General features: G+C 49.1%; 1 protein-coding gene across 2 annotated transcripts in view; it reads right to left on the reverse strand.

Annotated features, from left to right (window-relative positions):
- The window catches only part of COL4A2 (collagen type IV alpha 2 chain), a 181,920-nt gene that overhangs the window by 9,273 nt on the left and 154,800 nt on the right, over window positions 1–17,847 (reverse strand). For both annotated transcript variants that reach the window (XM_084879934.1, XM_084879935.1), the window contains 11 exons: window positions 15,412–15,573; window positions 14,159–14,329; window positions 13,196–13,339; window positions 11,742–11,864; window positions 11,173–11,354; window positions 8,631–8,694; window positions 8,385–8,459; window positions 5,733–5,840; window positions 4,843–4,950; window positions 3,359–3,430; window positions 2,322–2,447 (listed from right to left, as the gene is read on the reverse strand). In XM_084879934.1, coding sequence (XP_084736060.1) covers window positions 2,322–2,447; window positions 3,359–3,430; window positions 4,843–4,950; window positions 5,733–5,840; window positions 8,385–8,459; window positions 8,631–8,694; window positions 11,173–11,354; window positions 11,742–11,864; window positions 13,196–13,339; window positions 14,159–14,329; window positions 15,412–15,573 — 1,335 coding nt within the window. The remainder of the gene's footprint in view (window positions 1–2,321; window positions 2,448–3,358; window positions 3,431–4,842; window positions 4,951–5,732; window positions 5,841–8,384; window positions 8,460–8,630; window positions 8,695–11,172; window positions 11,355–11,741; window positions 11,865–13,195; window positions 13,340–14,158; window positions 14,330–15,411; window positions 15,574–17,847) is intronic.

A 17,847-nucleotide genomic window follows, 5' to 3' on the forward strand; every position in this document is an offset into this window, starting at 1 on the left:
GTTGGCAAGATGAGGCCTCTGGACCACCTTGATATTTTTTAATTTTTCAGTATCTTGGGTCCCACTATGGACAGAGCCCATCCTTACTGCTCACAGATTCTGTACTTGCATTTGGCCTGTGCACTAAGGTTTATGGTGACTAAATCAATCCTCGTGGTACTCCTGGACAAGCAGGAGAGACAGGAAATTTCAGTCCCTGCTGAGACCCGTGTGCAACTCAGAGTGTAAACAAGGATCCTTTTATGTCTAGTTAGTGCCATGATTTTTGCACGTTTGTGCTTCTTGTTGGTGATTTTACCGTTTACACTGGTCCCCAAGCCCAGGGCCAAAGTGCTGCCTGGTGTGCCTAAGCTCAGGCAGGCTCTGAGGTGCCTCACGTGGAAAACGTGTGTTAGGCCCTGGCCGGGTGGCTCAGTTGGCTAGAGCATTGTCCCGTGCACTGAAAGCACTGAAAGGTCATGGGTTTGATTCCTGGTGGGGTGTGTGTGGAGGGCAAGCAATCAATGTTTCTCTCTCACATCCATCTGTCTCTCTGTCTTTTTCCTCTCCCTTCCTCTCTCTAAATAATAAATAAATAAATAAAAAAATTCAATAAAAACATATCCCTCCAGTGAGGATTAAAAAAAAAAAATCTTTAAAACAACAAACAAAAAAAGGAAACGTATGTTAGATGAGCTTCCTTCAAGCATGAGTTATAGTGCTGATGGCATGAGGTCAATGTTAATCAATCAACAATTTATATTGAATAAGGTTCCTTTAAACATAAACATATATAAAACAAGGGTGCGTGTTGATCAGTGGATGAATATGTGAACGGGGCTCCCAGGAGCCAAAGCCTGTACTCCCACTAGAAGCTACGGTTCGGAATTCCTTAATTCAGTGTTTGCAGCCATTTTATAGAGCATGACTCCTAAGAGGAAGCAAGAATCAACTGCATTTGAGTCAAACCTGGAGCCCTTTGGCACCAATCGAGGACAGACCCTAGAGGGCAATCCACAGTGGAGGGTGCCTGTGGGCATCCTATTCCTCCCTGTGCTTTTGCCAACACCACATTTTATGGGTGCCCAGGTGGGCATGGGTGCTACCCAGGCAGTGGCAAGACAAATGACCAGCAGGGATGGGAACTAGTTTCTCCCCCAATTTCCCTACGAGTATTTGTTTTCCCTTATGGTCTGGGGACTTAGAAGTTAGCACTAGAATACTGCAAAAAATCAGCAGGTCACAGTGTCCAGTGACCTTACTGAGGACAGGGTATGAGCACGTGTTAGTTTGCTGCAATCAGGGCCAAAATAACTGTTTTCTCTGTGGCCCCCACGAATCTTCCTCAGTATTGAAATGAAAGCCCTGCCAAATTAATGCAAGATCACTGAAAGGCCATTTTGTAAAACTCATAGGCAAATTATGCCCTGAAGTCTGAAAATCAGCTGCAGAAGTAATTGAGGCTGCACACTGGAGCTTCGGAAACTCCCGAAGGTCATGTTGCAGATTGACATTATTTCCCGGTGCTTAGAGAAGGGTGCGGGTCCTGACCAGCCATCTGTGAATGTCACCACTAAAGTCACCATTCCTGCTCCCCAGCGGCCCGGGGGGCAGAGTGAAGGGTCTGCTTCAGCCTCCAGGACCACTCCGGAGCCACCAGGTCACTGGGATACCATGACCTTCATGCAGGATGAGGACTTCGTGAGGGAACAACAGCTTTAGAAAAGAGACACTATGCTTCAGGGCTGTTTGAGAGCCTGAGGTATGCTCAAGGTCCCCTTGACAGAGTGCAGGGAGCTACACAATACATCCAAAGGGTTCTGAGACACTGACTCTGCCCAGGTGAACATGTCACAGGACCCTTGCAGGAACTTTTGGGATATCCTTGAGCACGCATAACTTGTTCAACAGAGGTCAAAGTGAATTTCCCTACAGTTTCACACTATTAACCGTGAGCCAATTTTGAGCCAGGCATTTAGCCCACACATGCACACAGGAATGAAAGCAAGCTAGTTCCTGCTCTTGTGTCCTCTCTCTGGTCAGCTGCAGAGTCTGAACAGCATGCGGTGTGAATCGGATGTTACTACATACTTTGTGATACTGTGATGTTGTGTGAGCGCTGGCTATAGCCAGGACTGTGTGTACCATTTGGAGCTGAGGTCTCTCATGTCCTCCCAGGCTGGGTCTCATCTTCATCCTTAAAGGGACTTTTTTCTAACCCCATTCAGAGGGCAGATGGGCGACCTGACAAGCATGACTTCGTATCTCTCCCACTCTGGCCACCCAACAGCATTTCGGGTTCTGGTTATGCAGATGGTGATGTTGGAAGTGTCTGGCCTCACCTGGAATTCCTCGCTCCCCTTTTTGTCCTGGGGCTCCACTAGGACCCGGCAGGGTGTTGGCCTCTCCCGGCTCACCCCTCTCCCCAGCAGGACCTGGGAAACCTGGTTCTCCGTGGATGTCTGCTCCTGTAGAGGGTTAAACAGTGGGACGTCAGTCTCTTCAGCCACGCCCAGTGAACTTCCACAAGTAAAGGAACAGTAATGCCCTTCTGTGAGACTCAAAAGTGGAAAACCGGAAGTCAGCGGCATCAATCCCAGTTTGTCATGTGGCCTCAGTGTCCCAAACCTGAGGCTGGCAAATCATTGCTCTGAACTGAACATATATTGGAGGCCTCATTTCCAATGTGATGGTTGTTGACTCATGACTACATGAGATGACTCAATGTAGATGAGGTCAAGAGAATGGGTCCCAGGATGGGATGTGTTCTTATTAGAGATTCCCGAGAGTGTGTTCCCTCTCCCCACCAGGTAGGGAGAAGGTGGCCATGTACAAGCCAGGAAGAGGACCCTCACTAGGACCCAACGTACCAATGCCCGGATCTCAGACCTCCAGCCCCCAGAACTGTGAGGAATAACTGTCTGTCACTCGAGCCCCCCAGTCTGTGGTGTTTTGTTATAGCAGCTCTAGCTGACTAAGACAGCAGGATCCCTTTCAAAGCACAAGGAGAGCACCACCACAGGCTGGGCCCCAGCTGCCTTCCCTGAGCCAATGAAAGGAAAGATTACAGATGCTCCTGGAAAAGCATACCATTTGTTTCTCTCTCCCTCTAAAAGCCTGATGGTCTTGTTCAACATGTCTGACTTAAGGGATGGATTCTTAGGGGTCACATCTCGGTGTCTTTAAAACCAAAGGGACCCTGAGTCCACAGGGCCTCAGGGATGATCAAACAGTCCTCACAGAGCAGTCCTACTCTCTGAACCCTCCCCCCTCAACCTGGAATCCTAGATGGCCCTCCCAGCCCTCCCCCTGCCCCTGTCCCCTTCCCACCCTGCTGGGCCTGGCCTTGTCACCGAGTGGCTGCAAGGGCCATGGGTACCTGGGGATCCGGGAAAGCCTTTGGTGCCTGGCAAGCCGTCTAATCCCCCGATGCCTCGGCTGCCCGCTGAACCTGTGTGGATTTCACTCATGGTTATTTCATGCATGGGAGAGCAAAGAAAGAAACCCTTAAAATGATTCAACATGTGTTCATTTGCTATAATACGGTCAACCATCCAATTTATTCAAAAGCCCCACAAACAGGAAGCAGTTCAGCGTACCATTTGACATGTACTTTTATGTCACTGAGAGAACCATCTAACGTAAAGATGGATTTCCTAAAATCCTTACAGACTCGTTAGAGTCCGGAGGGAACCTGGAAGTGGTGAATTCCGTTCCTCTCCTTAGAGCCTGAGTCATTAGACATATTTGCTTTGTGAAAATTGCTTGGAACCAGTAGCCTGGCATTAGTTCCAATCCCTCTGGATTCTTGAGGACAAACATTTCTGAAGTAGGATGCAGGATCCCGGCCAGTGTGGCTCAGTGGTTGATCATCAACTTGTGAACCAGGAGGTCAGGGTTCAATTCCTGGTCAGGGCACAGGCCTGGATTGCAACCTCGGTCCCTGTAGGGGGCGTGCAGGAGGCAGCCAAGCAATGATTCTCTCATTGATGTTTCCATTTTTCTCTCCCTCTCCCTTCCTCTCTGAGATCAATAAAAACATATTTAAAGTAGGACCCAGGACACAGGTGGCAATTCTTCCTGTGGTGTGGACAGTGAATGTGGAGGTGGGTGGTTCACCTTGAATTTTGAGCAGAAAAACAGCTGGGGGCCTGTCCTTGACCATAGAGGGCTTGTCCTTGGAACAGTGGCCTGTCCAGGTCAGGCTGCATAACTTTAAAAAACCACCACAGGTCGAAACCAGTTTGGCTCAGTGGATAGAGCATTGGCCTGCGGACTGAAGGGTCCCAAGTTCAATTCCGGTCAAGGGCATGTACATTGGTTGTGGGCACATCCCTGGTAAGGGGTGTGCAGGAGGCAGCTGGTAGATGTTTCTCTCTCATCAATGTCTCTATCCCTCTCCTTTCCTCTCTGTAAAAAACCAATAAAAGATATTTTTAAAAAAAATAAAATAAAAACCGCCACAGGTTCTACCAGTCCTCGATTAGTGGGAAGTTGGGAAGCCTGTGGAGGAACATCATGGTGTCTGTCCCCACCCTGTTCCTTCTGCAATACCCGTGAGCTGACTGGGGAGTGGGCCTTGAGGCTTCCAGGCAGTTTTCATTCATCGTTCTGGGGAACAAAGCACTTCTCCACACACTGGCATATCAGTCTTTTTTACCAATGGTCTTGGACAACTGCAAATCCCGTTCCCGATATGTTTTGTGTGGGCAGTAAACCACACACGCCTGCCTTTTATCTCACATGGTCTTGGAGAAAACAGCAGGAGAGAGGGTAGCCTGGCTAATGGTGCCTCTCCTCCGCTGGCGCATCTGTTCTTGAACCGTCGTGTGCTTGCGTCTGTGAAAGGAGGGACTGTCTTACCTGGTAAGCCCTGAACACCTGGCCAGCCGAAATCTCCTTTGGCGCCGGGTACTCCGGCCCGGCCAGGGTCTCCTTGCGGTCCCTGCTGGCCTGTCAGTCCTGGGAAGCCTGGGGGAGGGGGACACATCCATAAGTCAGACACAGGAACCCTGAGGACCCTGAGAGAGGCCTACCTGCCCAGCCTCAGGTCCTGCCTGCAGGGGATACCAGGAGGTGCTGGGGAAAGGACCAACTTCCTTTCAAGCAGGAAGCGGATGTGGCTTGGACCCTACAGTGAGGTTCAGGGGGTTAGCTCAGCCTTGCCAAAGCAAGAACAGCTTGTGTTTTTTTATTCTCATCCTATCTTCCAAACAGAAGTTTGGAGAGAACCCACGAAACCAAACCGTGGAGGATAGCCTGTTAGAATCCCGGGTCCTCGGCAAAAGCAAACAACGCAAAAGCAGTACTAATGCCAAAAAGCATGAAACTAGTTCACTGTTTGCTTTCGGTTGTTAACTTGGGATCCCCAAAGGAATTTCTGCATATTCAAATTAATGGACGAGTTCCCTGGAACAAGAACTTAGGCTGTGTTTACGGAGAGACAGACACTGGGCCACACCATCCCCTCCACTGCTCCCCTGTGCGTCCCCCACAGCCAGGTTGGTTGTTTCTGCGTGTTTGATCCTCAGGCAGAGCGAGGTGAATGGGCAACATGTAAGAGCAAGCTTCCTAGGGTGAAGTGCGATCCTATCAGACAACTCCTTCCTTGGTGAGGAAGGTCGCCTTTGTTCTGGGGTTTTGGAGATTGGGGGGCTCGGCCGCACTCTGCCCCACCGGCTGCTGAACTGTCAAGCCATGCCCAGGGAAGTCTGTGTGCTGGAGGAAGACGGTGTGACTGCAAGAGACTTTACCTGTTTGCCCAGTAAGTCCGGGAGTGCCATGGGCTCCTGCTATGCCTGTTATCCCGGGGAAGCCAATGTCACCTGCTGTTCCTTTCTCTCCAAAGTATCCCTTTGGACCTGTAACCACAGATTTGCTGGTTGGGACAAACCATTGACATTGCATCAAACTGGGGCTTCATGCTTGTAGGGTTCAAGGATATGCAAGTTAAAGGATGCTGCCATCCCACACTTTGTACTTCTGTTGTGAACGGGGGTATCTTACATGTTCCTTCATCAATGAACTTTTTACCTAATCCTTCCCTCTGAGCCTGTGATCAGCAGCCTCCAAGTTGGCACCCAGGGGTCCTCATGCTCTGGTGTTCACACCCTCACGTAGTTCCCTCCCATACTGAATGGGCTGAATTGTGTCACCACCAGAATACTGTGGATATCACAGTGTGCCACTTCAAGTTTAGGACATAAAATTCTTCCTTGCTTTCACTTTGTCACTTTGCTTGCTGGGGAGGAAGCCAGCTGCCATGTTGTGAGGACACTCAAGCAGCTCTGAGAGAGGCCCTCGTGATGGGGAGCGGAGGCTTCCCACCAAGAGCGTGTGAGAGCACCATCTTGGAGGAGGATTCTCCAGCCCCAACCCAGCCTTCGGATGATGTAGCCCTGCTGATGTCAGACTGGAATCTCATGGGAGACTGTGGATCAGAACCACCTTGTTCCCAAATTCCTGACTCTCAGAAAAAATATGAGATAATACTTGCTTGTTGATGTTCTAAACCACTGCATTTTGAATACCTTGTTAAGCATCAATAGACAACTAAGCAGAGCCCTTATCAGAGTGGCTTATAATGCGTGATGTGCAATAGAAACCTGGGGGATTTGTTAAACATGCAGATGTTTGAGTTTCTCCCAAACGTGGCTTGACAGGTCTGGGGGAAGGGCTAGAATCTGCCTTTTAACAAGCACCTCAGTAATTTGGAGGTAGTCTTGGACAGACATAAAGAAGTGTGACCTTCATGCTAGTGACAATGTTCTGTCAAATGCTGTGGTGATTTCTGGTATGCTGGGATTTTGAAAACTTCAGACCAACCTGAATTCCATACAATCACTTTTGTTCAGTGTCTTCTTAAATCTATAAGGCTATTGCTTAGACAAAATACTGTTGTTTTTTGTGGTCTTAAAGAAAATCCACCTAAGAAGTTCTGCTTATTTTCTATTGATTCTTTTACTATTTTGAAAATCTGCTCAAACCGCTATATACCCTGTTCATCTTCTTTCATTCACCTTGGCCATCATCTCCACCCAAACTGAGGGCCCAGAAGTAGCCTGCTGCTTCATCCTCTGAGAGACCAGGTCTGGTCCCAGGCTTTCCAGTGCCTGTCATGTATGGAAGCTGATGTGACCCAGAACTCCACACCCACTCCCTCTGTCACATAGGGCAGGCTCTGTAGCTGACCCCACTTAGGCATATACCTCACTTGTCTTAGGGTGAATGGAACACCCCCAAGAATGGCTGATACAGCGGTCACTGCCCCCTGTCCCTGGTGATGGACAGGGTGTGAGGTCCTATTTCCTGGACCTACAGTTTAACTAAAACCTAAACACTTAAGGGTAACAAGCATTATTCTTGGAGCAAAGCAACTTCTCTTCCCTGACACATTTTCAGTTGCACCCATGAGGTCATTAGTGACAAGTGGCAAAGGTGGTCTCACATTTCTGCTGTTATAAACCGAACTGCCAAAATGTACTTATTTAGGACAGGAGATTTAGCCAAGCAAGAGCCAGAAGGCTCAGCAGCCCGGGGTACCCTGTGCCTGAAAAGAAAGCCATCGGGAGACCAAATTACAGATCCATATGAGTCCAGAGAGGCTCATCGATGAGGCTGCCTATTCCCGAGTGGTGGTCCTCTGATCCCATGCTGGGCTGAATACTTCTTTCCAATCTGCAGTTCTTTCTAGATAAAGCACCAGCTCAGCATCCTCCCATTGGCCAATCACATAGACAGATGCCCCCTCAAGCAGGATTATCTCTAGAAATATTTGGGGCTCCCGGCAGCTTAAGCAGTGTGAGGTCCCCCAAGATAAAATTTCCAGAAGAAGACATCATTATCAAAAGTCCCTTGGGATCTGATTATATGCAAGAATTTTTACCTTGAACTTCAGGAATGTTCAGAGAGGCGTAACCTCACAAGAGCCTCCACCCTACCCCCGTGCACACAGGACCAGAGGCTACCTCTTCTTGTCTTACTCAAGAGATGGACACGACTCCCATTGACCTTTCTTCTAGACCTTTCACTGTTTACAAGAAGCTCCAGTCACCCTACCATCTGCTCACGCCCTATAATGTGTCCTGGGAGCCAGGCTCTGCTTCTTCATGAGTCTCATTTTACGGGCCATATAAAATGTTGATTTATTAGTGTTGATTCTGGCTACTTTCCCTTTCAGGAAGAGCCAGAGAGAGGTTCCTTGACTTTGTCTTCAGCTTTAGTTTAATGAAGAATTCAGAGTCTCCCTTGCACACTGGGCTGGAAGACCTCAAACCGTTCCCTCCAGCATGATCTATAGTGCTTACCAAATAGTGATGGATTTGGCAAGCCAGCTCATACGTGACAGCACAGACAAGGGGTCAGGGCTGCTGGTGAGAGGAAGAGATGGAGAATGACTTAGATACCTGGTGTTCCAATGGCACCCTGTTCCCCCTTCAGGCCTGGGCTTCCTGGTAAATTTATAGTGTCTCCAACATCACCTGTTAGGTGCAAAAAAGATGGATGGGAACAGATACTTAGTTTGGTGACTTCTGTCGTGCTACATCCTTAATAAGAATAATGTGTTTTACAATAACTAACGGCATCTGCAGATCTGACATCACTGAGCTCTGGGTGTGGATGTCTCCTTTCCCCACCCAGGCGACACTCACCAAAATCACCCGTGCGGCCGCTCTCGCCATAAAGACCTGCTGTCCCTGGAGCACCCTTGTCACCCTAGAATCAAACATAAAATCATCTTAAAAGGCTGTTTATGAAATAAGTTTGTAATTTTGAAGGTTAGCGTACCCAACGCTTTGGTATTTCAAAAACAACACTCAAAGTTTGGGGATACCATCATTTTGCAGAAAACTCCTAAAGTTTTTAAAGAAGGTGGTTTGCTTACCCCTTCTTATTAAATATAGTAAAATGAAACAGGATTGACAGCTTTATTGAAATTAGTAATATCACTGGTGCAGATCATAGTCATGATGGCGGTGAGAATAACCATGCTGATTGCAACCTCATCCTGTGAGCACGATTTTTTTTTTAAATCCTCACTGGAGGATGTGCTTTTATTGATTCTTTTTTTTTTTTTTTTTTTTTTTTTTTAGAGAGAGAGAGAGAGAAAGGGAGAGACAGACATCGATGCGAGAGAGAAACATCCATCTGTTGCCTGCCTCCTGAACACACCCAACAGGGGATCGCTGGCCTGATACCTTGGTATATACCCTTACTGGGAATCAATCGAACCCACAAACTTTGGTTCACAGGATGATGCTCCAACCAGCGAAGCCACCTGGTGAGGGCATCAAGAGCTTTTTATGCCTCACAACAACCCTATGAGCAGGTGCTATTGACAGATGAGGAAATTGAGGCAAAGATAGGTTAATATTATGCTCAAGGTCACTCAGCTACTAAGGGGCAGAATTGGGATACTGATTTGGGCTGCCTGATTCTCCAACCTGCTCTCTATTACATGGCTATGCACATCCATCTGTGGAGAGAGTGAGATTTCTTCTAAGCAATGTTTGTTGTTGATACTGAGATTGGGATGATGTCCGAATTACTCTGTGACTCCAAAGAAAACATGGTTTTCTTCCCTGAAGTGCCTCCACCTCACAGGGAGGGTGGGTGTTCTGGTCTACCTTGCTCCCTCTGGTTTCTATTTTAGCATCAACCTGAGACTTCAGAACTGCCCTTTCCTAGCAAGGCTTAACTTGCGCCTCTAACTTATTATTATATATTATTGATTTTTTTATAGAGAGGAAGGGAGAGGGATAGAGAGCTAGAAACATCGACCAGCTGCCTCCTGGCAACCGATGTACATGCCCTTGACCGGAATCAAACCTGGAACCTTTCAGTGCGCAGGTCGAAGCTCTATCCACTGAGCCAAACCGGTTTTGGCAGCGTCTTTAAATTATTAACAAAGCCCCATTCTGTGGGAGGAGAGGGAGGATGTGCCAGAGGCTATACCTTTGCTGAGACAACGCTCTAGTTTCCTTTCTTACAGCTTGCTTTTTAAAGCATGACTTACATATAGTGCCGTGCACTCATCTTAGATGCTCAATGAATTCTTACTTATGTGATACCCAGATAAACACAGAGAACATTCAGCACTCTAGAAAGTTCCCTGGTGCCCTTTCCTACTCCACCATCCTGCCTCTCTTCTGATTTGCCTCTATCAGATAGTCTTGTCATAAAAATGGAATTGTATCGGATGTATTTCCTGTTTCTGGTTTATTTTGGTCAACATAAAATCTGAGATTTGTGCTTTTGCATTTATCAATCATTCTCATTACACTCCTATGCACTAGCCCACTGTCTGAAGGTACCATGCTTATTTATTCTGTTTCCTAGTTCTTGACCACCATAGATCAAGCTGCTGGGAACATGGCCTCTTTCCTTGTTACATTGACCCGACTAGCTGCATACAGACTGGACTAAGATCCTTTTAGGTACAGATTTTGGGAGTGATGGGAGGAAGACACTTGAAGTAGTCTGAGGACTCCGTGTACACCAGGGTGGGCTGGACAGAAGGCCACGCTAGGGCCTGCTGCTAAAGGTTCACGACAGGGTGGCTTGACCTTCTGCTTGACCCCACGTGTGCCGGTCTCACTGTGGATGCCAGAAATGAATCAGCGTGTGCTGAAGATTGTGAGTGCACGATTCCTTTTAAGTGAAAGAGGATAAAAAGAGAATTCCATGAAATACAGTCTATGGAGAGCCACCCTGCGCCCTGTGACATGTACCACCGATAGGACATGTACTCAGTAAAACTGCAAGGGAGCTACTCCCTGCATTTTATAGATGAGGACACAGGTGGGAGCCCTTCCCAGGTCAGGGCTCACCACTGCTGCCATGAAAGCCAGATGCCTGGCACACAGGAGGGGAGAGGAGTCAACGGTGGGACAGTGCCCTCCAGGCCATGCGTCAGCAATGGGATTTTGGTCCTGATGTCACATGGATGCTCGAGTTTAGAGCTCAAATCTCTAGAAATTCAAGTTTTGTTCTCTAGGTTCCCATGAAGAAACGCAGACACCGTGCTTCATCCAATAGGAACCCACGGAGTCAGATGAGCACGGCATCTCCTTACACTGACTCAAACAGCCTGGACCTGGGCCTTGGCCACTCCGAAATGCTGGCCCAGGGCACTCTGGCCAACAAGCAAGGGGAGAGACATTGACAAGAAGACGTGGAGTAAAAGGCACTCACCCTGCTTCCCACGAAGCCGGGAAACCCAGTAATTCCAGGGGAGCCTGGCACGCCGGGGAATCCCGGCATACCGGGCAGGCCGGGAACACCGATGTCTCCTTTGACTCCTTTGATGTAGCCGGGCTTCCCAGGCAACCCTGGGATGCCTGACAGGCCGGGGACTCCTGGCATTCCGGGAACACCTGCAGGGAGACCCCGAGTGTAAGGCTCTGCTGCTCCCCAGGCTTTAAGCTTTGCCATTCCAAGTGCTGCAAGTCTTACAATTGGAGGCAAAGCAGATCAGGCCTCCTAGGACCACCCGAGAGCCCAGGCGGGGAGATGTCAGGGTGTCAGAAAGGCCGGAACATAGCAAAGGCTGGTGTGGGCCCAGGGGTGTTGGTGTGCAGAACTGCTGCCTTTCAGTCTGGGAGAGGCAGGGGCAGGCACAGGGGAGCAGCGGGGGTGGGGGTGGAGGTAGGGGGGTGTGGTTGGGAGGGGGAAGGGGAGAGAGAGAGGCCTGGGTGGAGAGGGATGGGACCCCAGGCCTGACAGCTCAGAGGTTCAGACTGGATCTTTCGATGCCACCTTACCTTTTAATCCCAGGTAGCCCTTCAATCCCATAGGTCCTATATCCCCTTTGTCGCCTTTAAAGAATTTCATTTCTTTATCGATGGTGGGAGGCGGTCCTGGGGGACCCTGTTCCCCCCGGCTTCCTGGAAGGGAAGAGAATGCAATCATTACACCTGACCTCTGGACCAGGCATACACACACAGGTGGAGCTGTCCTTCAGAACCTGAGCCCCGAGAGGCTCTGCGCGGAGGGGTGGTGTGCATCCCTGGTTTGGAGCCTGTGCACGGGGGTGAGGGGCTCGGACAGACACACCCCTGTCTTCTCCCTGCCCCCACGCCTCTCCATAGTGGAGGTGTGGGCACAGAGCACATCGGGACGGAGGGACCCGCTGCCAGGCAATGCAGGGAGGAGTGTGACAGTCACACAGAACACGAGGGAAGGTTATGTATTCACACTCTGGTGAGACAGCGATCGCACATGATCACGAGGAGAAGCACCACACGGGGAAGGACACCAGCTCAATCCTTTCTTGTGGGCACCGGCTGGTCCTCAGAACCCACAGCGGGCCAGCTGGAGCTGGGAGGTCTCAGGATGATGCAGGTAGGGTGTTTGTAAGGGAACTTGGGAGGGCTTCCTACACTGGCCAGGGGGTCTGGAAGGCTGTGGACACATCAGAGGATGGCGCCACAAAGTTCAGGCTGAGAATGTCCCAGAATCTGAGTTCACTGAGTGGAGGGCAGCAGGTCAGGGAGATGCAGCTGAGCAGAAAGAGTGCAGTTGTACTCGCTGAACATTTACTGCGTCTGTGGCACAGGGTGAGGTGTGGAGGGGAACAAAGACGCTATGAACAGTTCCAGTTCTCCGAGAGCTGCTGCCCAGGGGAGGGAAGGAGCCCCCACGGCCTGCTTCATTCCAGGGAGGCTGGAAGGGGCAGTGTAGTGGAGCCGGAAGGAAAATGGCAACAGAACCCAAGGGTAACTTCATTTAAAAATATCAGTTTCTGCTCAGTGGCCTGTAAACCCCCCGTTAACATGAAGATGATTTGAAAATTTAAGCGTGAGTAGGAAACCTGGAAAACGTAGTACCCTACCTAGACTGTCATTTCCATGTTTCTAAGAATTTGTAAACGTTTTAGCTCTTGGAAGAATTAAATTTAATTTCTGAAAAACAGTTTGATTGAGATATAATTTACATACCATGCAATTCACTCATTTTAAAGAGAACAGTTCAATGGTGTTTAATGTGCTCACAGTTGTGCAACCATTACCACCATCTAACTTTAGACCATTATCATCACCCCTAAAGGCAATCCCATGCCCATTGACAGCCATTCCCCAACTGTTCCCTAGCCCTAGCTTTTATTAGTTTGGGTCTGGCTTTTGGGGTTTCTAAAAGGTTGGTTCTGGGCAGTGTTATGCCCCCATGGAAGTGAGTGTCAACCCCGTGGGAAAGACCTTCCAAGAAGTAGGCGTACCTTTGCCACCTGGCATCCCAGTCGGGCCCTTTGGTCCTGGAACGCCGAATCTTCCAGGCTCTCCTTTGATTCCCGGATTCCCGGGTCTTCCTGGCACCCCAAGCATGCCCTGGAAACCATCCATCCCGGGTGAACCTCTGAGACCTGCAGAGGGAACAAGCAAAGTCCTGGATGGTTAGGAATGGATAAAGGCACAGCTATTTCACTCTCACTCGTCTGTGGCATTCCCATGTGACTCATGTGAGAATATGCTAAGATTCTTGACCTAAAACAGGGATTTGCAGGATTCCATTTCCCAAGAGGCTTGCCTGCCGATCTACTCCAGACTGAGGGACACAGAAGCAGCCCATCTGACTTCTGGCCACCGGGGAGAAGGCGAAGGCAAATGGACAGTGGTCAGGCACAAAGACATGAGGGTAAGTGTGCGGAGTCCTAGGTCTGAGGGCCCACGGAGAAGGGGTGCGAAGGGGAACCGGAATTAACACGTGTCACCCCTCTCCCCCAGCACGGGGGTCTGGCTGAGAGCCACGGGAAGGTCAGACCACCGTGTCTCTGGCAACAATCCATGGCCAGAGGGCTCCACTTCTAGATAAGCCGTCCTCAGTTACATGCAAATAAACCAATGCTGGCAACCAAGCATGGCCCTTTGTTTTGGTTCTGTTTGCCAGCCAGGCACTGGGTCTGAATCCAGTCTCCACAGATGCCTGTGGATAATAAGTCCTGTGCCTCAGGCAGTCACTCTCCGGTAAGTTAAGAAATCAGCATTTTGGGTACACTGGCCACGCCCACCTAAGCAGCATCAGCCGGTTTTCCAGGCATCTGAGGCCTCCAGGAACGGGAGTCTCCAGGCTCTAGCCTAGCCTGCAGGCACATGGATGTCTTCCCCGGGCAGAGCTGTCCCACATCCATGTGTAACCTGCCCAACCCCCCGTGAGGTGATTCCTCGTCATGGAGTACAATTACCTTTTTGCCCAGGGGTACCAGGCATGCCGTCCATTCCTTTAAAGCCAGGGTTTCCTGGAGGACCGGTCTCACCCAAGACACCAGGGTCGCCTCTGTCACCGGGAACACCTTTCATGCCCAAAGGGCCGGGGACACCTGCGTCCCCTGGTTCCCCTCTTTCCCCAGGCAGACCTGTCCAAGAGAGGGGAGGGAAAAACAACACACACGATGGACACACCCCATATCGAGAGAATGCCTTTCACGATACGCTTACATTACAACAACTCATTGGACAAGAGACACTTTTTGGAAGGAGAATGTGACACTGTAACTATAAAGGTGAGTTTTAGAGGAGTGGCCAGAGTCTGTAGAAAACCTGCAGTGCTGGCCTTTCTACAGAGGTCTTTCTCTGAAAGCTGGATTAAATAAAAACAATTGAAACCGGTTTGGCTCAGTGGATAGAGCATCAGCCTGTGGACTGAAAGGTCCCGGGTTCAATTCCGGTCAAGGGCATGTACCTTGGTTGTGGGCACATCCCCAGTAAGGGGTGTGCAAGAGGCAGCTAATCGATGACTCTCTCTCATCGATGTTTCTAACTCTCTATCCCTCTCTCTTCCTCTCTGTAAAAAAATCAATATATATATATATAAAATGCTCTGCATTTAGCTGGCGTTCCATGTTTGAGAACTGCTGAGGCCCGTAAACGTGAAGGCCCGAAACCTCCTGCCCAGGGTTTCTGATACCATAAAACCGGGGGGTAGCACGGTGCCCTGAGCATCTGCCCCACCTGACTGGAGCCCCAGTTTTGGGACACAGGGAGTTTTGGACCAGCCCAGGTTACTCACGGGGATTCATGGGCCTGTGTGAAGGGAAGTGTCTGGCTTACACCTGGTTCCCTAGTGTTGACCAGTTATGGTCCTGGACAGAGCTGTCACCTGACTATGGCAACTGAGAGAACTAGGGTCACTCTGGATGGTGCCTGATCGACACATGGGCCTGACCTCCGTTGGCACCCCCAAGGCCACCTCCCAACCAGGGAGGAGGCAGCCATCCACCAGCCAAGGCCAGAGGCCGCGGGAGGAATCAGCCCTGCTGACACCGTAATGTTGGACCTCCAGCTTCCAGAACTGTGAGAGGATCCATTTCTGTCCTTTAGGCGATGCAGTGTAGCTGCTTTCAGGAGAGGTGTGGGAGCAGTTTGAGAAGGTGGGCATTTATTCAGGTGTCAGTGCAAGTGAGGCGCTGACCCCTTGATGGGAGGGTGGGATTCTTACCTTCATGGCCGAGGGAGCCCGGCAGCCCCAAGGGCCCCTCCTGGCCAGGATTCCCGGGGTAGCCATGCTGTCCTGGTGGCCCGGGCAGGCCTGGTCTTCCCAGAGCCCCTGGGTAGCCTCGCTGGCCTTTCAGGCCCAGCATTCCTGGCATCCCTTGGCTTCCTGCAACAATTGAGACAAGAGTCGTGAGGCCAACCCCTATGTACGGTCCATGGCAAACCGCATCTACAGCCTTAGAATTGTTCTTGAAAAATAGGACTTAATTTTTTTCTGGATTGTAGGAGCTCTGGGAAACATGAAGAAATACAAAAGGTAAGATCAAAGGAACTCACGCCATCACCCGGAGGTACTTACTAACATCTTGGTATATTTCCTTCTGGCCTTTTTTCTATTCACATACATATACCCAAAAATAGATGTTTTATGAAACTGGCATAACACTACAAGTAACATTTAGCTTTTTTTTTTTTTCTTGACATATTTTGAGCATTTTGACACCTTAAAAATCCTCTTTCCAAGCCTGTTAAATAGCTACATGAGTAATAAATCAGCACATGGACACATTTAGCTCCCTCCATCTTTTTTTGTTTTTATGAACAGTGTTTTGATAAAGAGGTTTTTAACACACACACACACACACACACACACACACACACACACACACATCTGTGCCCATGTCATTTCTTTAGGAGGAAGTCCTAGAAATCAACTTAGTGGATCAAAGTAAACTTGAGGCTTTTCTCTCCACACGATCACGCAGCTCTCAGAACACACGCCTGCTGCGTTTTCCTCCCACTGCTTTCCCGGCATGAGGGCTGGCATTAAAGCACAGTCAGAAACCCGAGGAAAACATTGAGGGAAAAGTGTGAGAGTCTGCATGTTTTTGATTATGAGTTACAGTTCTTTTTCCTAGTTTTAGCTATTTGGTGAAACTTTTGTTCTTCGCTGATATTTTCCTTTGGGGATTTTGGTATTTTTCTTATAGATTTTAGTATTCCTCATGTACATTAATTTATTTTCCCTCATATCTGTTTTAAAATTTACCCTACTGACCAAATGTTCATTTTGTTTTGACATGTAGACTGTTAAGATTTGTGTACAGATTTTATACATATTTTTGGGTGTTTTCTTTTCCTTGATTTTATCTAGAATATCCTTAACTAGTCAGAAGTCAGATAACTATGAGCATATATTTTTTTTCTATTTTTTTTTTTTAAACACTAACAGCCAGGATCTCCTCATATTTGGGCATTTTGTCCTTTCTTCTTGGAACTTAAAGTCTGTTACATTCATCCAATTGATACCAGTAGAAGGGCTGAGGACTACAATTTGCATAAGTTTCTCCAATAACTCTCAGGGTCTCGTGTTCATTTGCCCCTGACCTTCCTACCAAGTGTGCAGGGCTGACTGGGGGAGAGGAGGCAGACAGAGAGTGTGTGTGTGGGGGGAAGGGATAGGGTGAGAAGAGGGGGATCATTAAGAAAAAGGATCATGTTAGCTGAGGCCAGTTTGGCTCAGTGGATGGAGCGTCAAGCCTGCGGACTGGAGGGTCCCAAGTTCGATTCTGGTCAGGGGCATGTGCCTTGGTTGTGGGCATGTTCCCCGTGGGGGGTGTGCAGGAGGCAGCTGATTGATGTTTCTCGCTATCTCTCTTCCTTTCTCTCTGTAAAAAATCAATAAAATATATTAAAAAAAAAAAAAAAAAGGATCATGTTAGTCTTGGACCAGCCCAGACTCTCAAGTCCACATCCCAGTTGTCTGATATCTTAAACCTCACGGGGGAGAAAGGTGGGCAGGAAGCAGGCTGCCTCCATTCTCACGCACTTGTTTTGCGGTGGGAAATGAGGACACTTATTTTGGGTTCCAGCTTTAGAGTTCACAGCTCTGGGGAAAGTGTGATTGCTGGTGGCTGAGGCAGGTCTCAGGAGAGAAGGCAGGCAGTGCTGCCCGTGGTGAGGCTTTACCAGGAGGCCTGGCTCCTGGCATGATACTCGGGACAGACAGGGGACTTCACCAGCCAGCGCTCTATGTATGCTGCATGAACTGAAAGCTCTGAGCAGGTGAGGTCATGGGAGCTGCGGCCAACAGGGTCGAGGCTGGTCTGAGCGCACATTTCTGGAGTGCTTCTCCCACAGAAGTGGGCAGGCCAGGCCACGAATAACCGGCGAAATGACCTTTGCTACTTAAGTGGCTGCCTTGAACACACCAGGGGGAGGCCCTTTGTTCTTTTGGTTGTCTGTGGAGCTGACTATTTTTAGTCAGTTTCCATTTATAGAACATCTGTTAAAAAAGGAACAATGACAGAACAATCAGCTGCCCTCAGCTAAACGAGATCTGACCCGTGGATGTGTGTGATGACGTTACTCCCAAGTTCTGCTCAGAAATGTGGGGTTCATCAAACGCCTTCATAACTGCCCAGCCGGCCAAGCAGCCAGA

This window comes from Pipistrellus hanaki (assembly GCF_964339955.1).
Source record: "Pipistrellus hanaki genome assembly, chromosome: 3".
Lineage (NCBI taxonomy): Eukaryota > Metazoa > Chordata > Mammalia > Chiroptera > Vespertilionidae > Pipistrellus > Pipistrellus hanaki.